General features: G+C 41.3%; 1 protein-coding gene across 1 annotated transcript in view; it reads right to left on the bottom strand.

The window, feature by feature from the left end:
• The window catches only part of SCFD2 (sec1 family domain containing 2), a 668,469-nt gene extending 664,818 nt beyond the window's left edge, over positions 1 to 3,651 (bottom strand). Inside the window, exon 1 of the mRNA XM_006868065.1 lies at positions 2,820 to 3,651. Within this exon, the coding sequence (XP_006868127.1) occupies positions 2,820 to 3,651 (832 nt within the window). The remainder of the gene's footprint in view (positions 1 to 2,819) is intronic.
• Positions 3,652 to 8,957: the final 5,306 nt, after the last annotated feature.

Below are 8,957 nucleotides of genomic sequence, written 5' to 3'. Positions count from 1 at the left end.
AGAAATAGTGTTAACTGATGGTACATGGAGGGGATTATAATCATTGTAATGAAACAAGGTGTATGATTTGTTGAATGTAAAACTGATGATCTGCCCTCTAAACTTTCACTCAATCCACAATAAAAACCTTTAAAAAAAAAAACAGGAAATAAAAGGAATACACAGATTTACTGTACAAAAAGAAATGGTCGATATTCAGCCATAGCAAGAAGTAGCATATGATTAAGAATCAACAGTATTGAAGGAAGAAGTCCAAACTGAACTGATAGTGTTGGCAGAAAAACAACAAAAAAACCAAGGCTCCAGGAATTAACAGAAAACCATTTGAAATCTTTCAATAAACTGACAAAGCACTGGAGGCACTCACTCATCTTTGCCAAAAAATTTAGAATCTCGCTAGCTGGCCAACAGATTTGGAAGAGATTCACATTTGTGCCCAATCCAAAGAGATGTGACCGTATGGAATGTAGAAATCATCAAACAATACAATTAGTATCACATGCAAGTAAAATTGTGCTGAAGATAATTCAAAAACAGCTGCAACAGTACATCACCAGGGAACTTCCAGAAATTCAAGCTGGATTCAGAAGAGGATGTGGAACAAAGGATATCATTGCTGATGTCAGATGGATATTGGCTGAAAGCAGAGAATACCAGAAAGATGCTTACTTGTACTTTATTCACTGTGCAAACACTTTTGACTGTGTGGGTCATGACAAGCTATGAATAACACTGCAAAGAATTGAACTGTATATTTGAGAACGCTTAATTGTGCTCTTGAGGAACCTCTACATAGATCAAAAGGCAGTCGTTCAAACACAGAAAGGGGATATTGCTTTTCAGTTTCAAATCAGGAAATGTGTACTTGGTGGTTGTATTCTTCCACCATAGTTATTCAATCTGTATGCTGAGCAAATAATCTGAGAAATTGGGTTTAAGAATTGGGGGAAAACTGATTAACAACCTGCAATATGTTGGAAGCAAAGAGGACTTAAAATACCTACTGATAAAGATCAAAGACTATAGCTCTCAGCCTGGATTGCACCTCAATGTAAAGAAAACAAAAATCCTCACAACTGGACAATGAAAAAAATGGACAAAAAGGAGGAACTGGATCACGATAAAAGGTGAAAAGATTAAAGTTGTCAAAGACTTCATTTTACTTGGATCCCAAACCAACACTTATGGAAGCAGCAATCAAGAAATAAAACAACATATTGCATTAGCCAAATCTACTGCACAAAACCTCTTTAAAGTGTTCAATTGCATAGATGTCAGTTTGAAAACTAAGGTGATCCTGACCCAAGCCATGGTAATTGCAATAGCTTATAAGCATGTGAAAGTTGTACAATGAATAAGGAAGACCATGGAAGAAATGATGCGTTTGAGTTATGGTGTTAGAGAACAATATTAAAAGTACCTTGTACTGCCAGAAGAACAAACAAATCTGTCTTGGAACTACAACTAGCATGTTCCTTACAAGTCAGAATGGCAAGACTTCGTTTCTCATACTTCAAACATGTTATCATTAAGACACCAGTCTGTGGAGAAGGACATCATGATTGATATCGTAAAGGGTCAGTAAAAAAGAGGAAGACCTCCAAGGAGATGGACTGGCACAGTAGCAGCAGCAATGGTACAAGAATAACAATTGTGAGATGGCGCAGGACTGGGCAATGTTCTGTTCTGTTGTGCACAGGGTCGCTAGGAGTTGAACCTAAATCAACAGCATGTAACAACCATCACTATAAGGTTTCTAAGGAGCAACTGGGGTTTTGAACCACTGACCTTTCAGTTAGTAGTCCAGTGCTTATCCTACCAGGTTTCATATAGACATTTATGAGTAGAAAACATTTTCAAATGTTTATGCATTTAGTCTTACCTCTGGGTCTATTGAAAACTGCTTAGATAATCTCAACCAAATCAAAATATTATACTAAATATTAGTAACTATTATAGTATTAAATGGACTTCTAGTGTGGGTCTGTGGATCAGCACTAGTGGGAGAATCACAAGGTCAGCAGTTTAAACCCACCAGCTGCTCCTCACCAACCCTATACAGGGTCACTATGTGTCAGAACTGACTTGATGGCACTTAACAACAACAACAAAAACAATATAGTAATAGGGGAGTCCTGGTGTGGGTTAATGTGCTGGACTTCAATGTTGGTTTGAACTGCAGGTCATGGTTCAAGCTCACCAGTTGCTCCTTGGAACCCTGCATAGGGTTGCTATGGGTCGGAACTGACTAGATGGCACTTAACAACAAAACTAATAGTAGTCCTGGTGTGGTTAGCATTGGACTACTAACCACAAGGTTGGTCGTTCAAACCCACCAGATGCTCTTTGGAAACCCTCTTGTTGCTGTTAACAATAATCAAGTCAATAATAATCAACTGTCTGTGGTATTTTCACTTTTTATTGTAAAGGTTTCCTTCCACTGAGTCATCTGACAACATCTCTCTAATGAATAAGAGCCTTCTTACAAATAATCGTTGGGAATACTGGCATTTGCAAATTTTTAAAAGATTTCCAGGTGGACAGTTCTCCTGGATGTCTTGGACTGTTTAGATGTGTTGTTACTGTTTTGTTTGTTTTTAAATAAGGCAGTGTTTACTAAGGAAATGTTTATTTATTTCAGCATGAAATATATTTGTAATGTAATTGCTAATTTTCTTGTCTCTTTCCTCCACTAGACTATAAGATTATGAGGTCAGAGACGGTTCTTGTTTGTATTCTCTACCTGAAACCTGGTAAAATACGAGCTGAATCCCAGCACTTTGCAGAGTGATTAAGTACTCTTTATCAATGCCACTTACCTGTAAGATCCAGAGTTCTGTCCACAAAGACCACTGATGCCCTGCCTGAAGCAGTTTTTCTTCTGTTCTTGGCATAATTGGCCAGATCTGCAGCGATGATCCGACTGAGTGAGCCCACAGCAAAACACTCTTCCCGCACCCCTAAGTGCTCACAAAGAGAACTGAGGCCTGATACCAGACACCGGATCTGCAACATCAGCTCAGGGGTCAGGGCAGCGGCATCCACCTCAGCCAGACTTCCCAGCCTCCTCTTGTCTAGTCGGGCACTGTTAAGGAGATGCACATCCTGGGGCAGCAGTGGAAAAAGCGAAGCAAATGATGGAGTCAAGGCAAGATGGGGAGCAACAGGGGCGAGAAACAAGGGGGCGTGTAGCACCTCGGCCACATAGTTCATATTGCCCATCCATTCACACAGCTTCTCTTCTAGTTGCTCGAACACCGGCTGCTGCCCCTCTAACTCAGCAGCTGCAGCCGCGGGTACATGGTTAGCAGTGAGGTGGACAGCGTGGCTCATGGCTGTGACCACCACACAATACTGAAAATGACTGCGATGGATGATGTCCCGTAGAATCTCCACCGTCCGGCCTTTCAGCAAGCAGCTCAGCACAAACACTGCTTTGGGCTGCTCCGCTCCGCCGCCAGCCGCATTGGGCTCGAACTCCCGCAGGTGACACGCAGGACCCCCGACTGCCTCCAGGAGCCGGGTAGATCCACAGCCCCAATGCAGGCTTTCGGCACAGGCGGCGTCCAGGTAGACCAGAGCCCGTTTCATTTTGGCCAGCACTCGTTCCCAACTTTGCTGGGTAAAGGACAGCACGCCCAGGGCGCTCATGGTTGGGGATACGCAGATTTAGGGGCACTCGGACACAAAAACGTTATCTCAGGACTCACCGCTTCCGGGAATTAGACTTTCTGAGACTTTGACAGTCAACACAGTACACGTGTCCAAGCACTGACGAGTGCGGTTACGGCGCACGGTGATGACGTTGGGAGCGGTGATTGGCCGGTGAGTATGCCGGGACTCTGGAAAAGAGGAGAAGAATTGGCTGGGGAAGTGGACTTACCGCTGTAGTTCTAGGAGGGTTCAAGCGAATGGATAGGGAGCTCCTAAGAACGTTACCGAACTGTGTTCTTTTCCTCTCCCTGTCTGCTAAAATCGCCTTCCCCTTGCCCCTGTGAAATCTCAGGGATAATAGAACCTAATCTGAAATTCAATGGTGTTGATTAAGAATATTGATCATACCATGGACTGCCAAAAGAACAAGCAAAGCTTTCTTGGGAGAAGTTGCTTAGAAACGAGGATGGCAAGACTCTTACCTCACTTACTTTGGGCATAAACTCTTGAAGGGACCTGGAAAAGGACATCACACCTGGTAAAGTTGTTGTAAAGTACTGTGGAGTCGATTCCAACTCATAGCGACCCTGAATAGGGTTTTTGAGGAGTGACTGGTGGATTTTGATCATTAATCTTATGCTAGCAGTCCAGTGATTATCCTACAATACCACATGAGGACTCCATCGTGGCTGCCAAAGTGAGTTCAAACACAGGAGTGATTGTGAGCAATGATTGTGAGGCATGGTTTTGTTCTGTTGTATAAAGAGTCACAGAGAGTTCAAACCAACTCAGAACAGTTACTACCAACAGCAATCTGAAGTTTGATATCGTTCTTGGAGAGGAACACATCTCTAAAGTAAAGTCTTTCTCCATCTAAACTAAGAGCAGAGAAGATAATAAAAACAACCAATTTTTGTGTAATGTTTTATAGTTTATAGATTGCTTTTTACACATGTTATTGCACACATGCATCATTACAAACCTATTGGTCTCATTTTTATTTACTTTCTTTATCTGCCTTTCCCCCATCTCAAAGATCATCAAATCCTATTCTGCTTCAAAACTTTTGGAACCTAGTCCTTCCTACTCTTCCCTCCCACCACTGCCTCATCCAGACCATCATCCTCACTCCTATGCACAATTGCAATAATCCCCCATCAATTGCCCTGTTTTCTGTTTGCTTGTTACCCTAGTTAATATTCCTAATAAAGTAAGCAGTTCCTACTATTGTCTTACTTAAAAGTTCTCCTCACCCAGTGCTGTCGAGTCATATCCAACTCATAGCAACCCTGTGTGAGGTTTCCAAGGAGCGACTGGTGAGTTTGAACCGCCTACCTTGTGGTTCAAAATGACTTTGCAGTCCAGTGCATTGCCTCCTTAAGATGGCATAAAAAGTCTTCATAATTTCTCAATTTCTCTCCAGGTACTCCCAACAAATGAAAATTATGTACTTGAATAATACCAAAAAGACCAAATCGAACCTGTGGCCAGCGAGTCAATTTTGACTCATGGCATCCTATAGAGATGGTGTGTGCCTTGGAATTGGTTTGGACTCATAGCAACCCTGTATAGGGTTTCCAACGCTATAAATTTTTACAGGAGGAGAAATCCTCATATTTCTCCCATTGAATGGCTGGTAGATTCAAACTGCTGACCTTGTGGTTTGCAGTCCAATGCCGGTCAACATAATTCACTCTGTTACCCAGGCTCCTTAGCATCCCTGTTGTTGTTGTTAAATGCTGTCAAGTCAATTCTGACTCATAGTGACCCTGTATAGGTTTTCCGAGGAGCAGCTGGTAAACTGCCGATCTTGCAGTTCAAACCCACCTCACAGTCCAGAGAGTTAGCCCACAGCACCACACTAGGACTCCCAGAGTAAAACTGCCTATAGGCTTTCCAGGAGTCCTGGTATAGCACTGTGGGTTAATGCGCCAGACTGCAAAGTCATTTGAACTGCAAGGTTGGCGGTTCAAGTTTACCAGCTGCTCCTCAGAAACCCTATATACAGGGTCCCTATGGTTTGGAACCAACTCAACGGCACTTAACAACAACAACAATAGGCTTTGCAAGGCAATAAGCTTTATAGAATGGAGCTCTGATAGCATAGTGGTTACGACTCAGGCTGCTAATCGCACAGTCAGCTGTTTGAAACAACCAGCAATTTCTCAGGAGAAAGGTAAGGCTTTCTGCTCCTGTAAAGATTTACAGCCTCAGAAACCTTGTACAGTCTGGCTATGCATCTGAACTGACTCCTCAACACATCACCACCACAAGCAAGCTTTACAGAAACAGGTTGCCATGTCTGTAGATTCAACCTTTTGGTTATAGGGATCAATTACCCACATCATGACCAGGGTTCTTTACTTGAATAATGAGTACAACATATTGAGTATAGAATGTTTCATAGATTTATTTAAGCAGTATTTATGGATATAATATAATCCCTTTGAGTCTAAAAAGATAAAATGGTTAATAAAATTCATTTCATGATGCACCAAATATTTATACCTAAAAAGCTCTTTTGTTATTGTTGTTAGGTGCCATCAAGTTGGTACCGACCCATAGCGACCTTATGCACAGCAGAACGAAACACTGCTCGATCCTGGACCAACCTCACTACTGTTGCCATGCTTGAGTCCGTTGATGCTGCCAGTTGACCAATCCATCTCATTGGGGGTCTCCCTCTTTTTCTCTGACCCTTCACCTTACCAAACATGATATCTTTCTCTAGCGACTGGTACCTCCTGACAATATGTCCGAAATGTGAGAGACGAAGTTTGGCCATCCTGACCTCTAAGGAGCACTCTGGCTGCACTTCTTCCAAAATGGATCTGTTTGTTATTTTGGCAGCTCATGATACTTTCAGTATTCTCCTCCAACACCATAACTCAAAAGCATCAATTCTTCTACAGTGTTCCTTATTCACTGTCCAGCTTTCACATGCATATGAGTTTATTGAAAATACTGTGGCTTGGGTCAGACGCACCTTAGTCCTCAAAGCTGACAGCTTTACTCTTCAACACTTTAAAAGGGTCTTGTGAAGCAAATTTGCCTAATGCAAGAAAGTGAAAAGGACTTAAAACATTTACTGATGAAGATCAAAGAGCACAGCCTTCAGTTTGGATTACATCTCAAAGAAAACAACAATCCTCACCACTGGACTAATAAACAACATTCTTATCAATGGAGAAAACATTGAAGTTGTCAAGGACTTCATTATTCTTGGATCACTATCAACACTCACGAAAGCAGCAGTCAAGAAAAAAAAAGCTCTTACTTACCCCAAAATAATAATTCCAATGATATCTTTCACATGAGGGTTTTCCTAAGTCACCGCCACCACCACCATGCCCTGGACCACACACACTCTGTTCATTGTTCTGCTGAGTATTTGCCATATCACAGGGTGTGTTTAACATATCTGATTTCCTTAACAAATCTGTTCTGCTACCTTGTATACTAGAAGTCTGGAGCCCTCAAAGCCTAGAACATAAAGGGTATTCAAGAAATGTTTGATGAATGAATATTTGATTCTTTTCTATATCATAAATATATATATTCAAGCAACTTTGAATAAACATGTATAGGCACTGTATTGAGCACTAGGGATTTGAAAATAAATAAACCACAACACTGTCTTCAAATGAATTACATAATGAAGTAAGAAGAGCCACACATGTAAAGCAAACAACTACAATAAGACATTACATAAGCAATAATTAAAAAAAAAAATACATATATTAGTTACAAAGAAGGAAACATAAACTCTGACTAGGTAAAGGAAAAGGGAAGTAGTCAGAAGAAGTTTCATAGAGGAGATGATTTTCAAGTTGGTTCAAAAAATACCAGATGTTCTCCAGGTGGGCAGAATAGGATGGAAGAATGAAGCATTTACAAAGGTGCAGAGGTAGGAAACAGCACATGTTCTTTGGAAAAACAAACAGTTCAGTGTCCTGAAGTATATTGTGTGATGACAAGTCCAAGAAGAAATAAGGGCAAAGAAAAGGGAGAGATTAGTTTAAGTAGTAGTAATTGTTGTTAGGTGCCATTGAGTTGGTGCCAACTCACAGCAACCTTATGCACAGCAGAACGAAACATTGACCAGTCCTGGACCAACTTCACAATTGTTGCCATGCTTGGGCCCATTTATGCTGCTACTTTGTGGATCCATCTTGCTGGGGGTCTTCCTCTTTTTCTCTGATCCTCCACCCTACCAAAAACGAGATCCTTCTCCAGCGACTGGTCCCTCCTGACAATATGTCTGAAGTATGAGAGACAAAGTTTGGCCATCCTGGCCTCCAAAGAGCACTCTGGCTGCACTTCTTCCAACACAGCAAATGGGAAACTATTCAGAGATTTTTAGACATGAAAATAATTTGTTCCTCTATGGATCTTGGAAAACATATTCTGATAGAAACATGGAAAATAATTTGAAAAGGAACACATTTCAGGCAAGAAGACGAATTAGGATTCAGGTTTGAAGAGGAAATGGTAAGGATGACAAGAAAAGGGATGAACAGAGTGCAGTGTATAAAACAGCTGTTAGGGTGACAGTTTCCACTTAAAACCAAACAGCCACCACTCGTCTGTCAGTTTGTCATACTGTGGTGACTTGTGAGTTGCTATGATTTTGAAAGCTATGCTACCAGTATTTTAAATACTATCAGGGTCACCCATGGTGGACAGGTTTCAGATGAGCTTCCAGACAAAGATAGACTAGGAAGAAGGAGGGACGAACTACTTCTGAATCACTGGTCACTGAAAACCTTATGAATACCAGAGAAACACTGTCAGATATAGTTCTGGAAAATGAGCCCCTCAGGTTGAAAGGCTCTCAAAATGCGACTGGAGAAGAGCTGCCTCCTCAAAGTAGAGTTGACAGTGATGACACGCATGGAGTAAAGCTCGTGGGAGAAAAGCCCATGGTGCATTCATTTGCTGATGGGGCACAACTCAAAATGAAGAGAAACAGCTGTAAATAACCATTGAAAATTGGAATATGGAATGTACAGAGTATGAATCTGGGAAAATTGGAAGCTGTCAAAAATTAAATGAAACTCATAAACATCAATAGCTTAGGCATTAGTGAACTGAAATTGACTGGCATTGGCCATTTTGAATATGACAACCACATGGTTTACTATGCTGGGAATGACAAATTGAAGAGGAATGGTGTTGATTTCATCGCCAAAAAGAACATACCCAGATCAGTCATGAGGTACAATGCTGTCTGTGATAGGATAATATTCATGTGCCTACAGGGAAGACCAGTTAATAACACTATTATTCAAATTTACACACCA

The sequence above is a fragment of the Chrysochloris asiatica genome, unplaced genomic scaffold (assembly GCF_000296735.1).
Source record: "Chrysochloris asiatica unplaced genomic scaffold, ChrAsi1.0 scaffold00115, whole genome shotgun sequence".
Taxonomy (NCBI): domain Eukaryota; kingdom Metazoa; phylum Chordata; class Mammalia; order Afrosoricida; family Chrysochloridae; genus Chrysochloris; species Chrysochloris asiatica.
The sequence above is the reverse complement of the archived record's forward strand: the minus strand, read 5'-3'. Positions and strand labels throughout refer to the sequence as shown.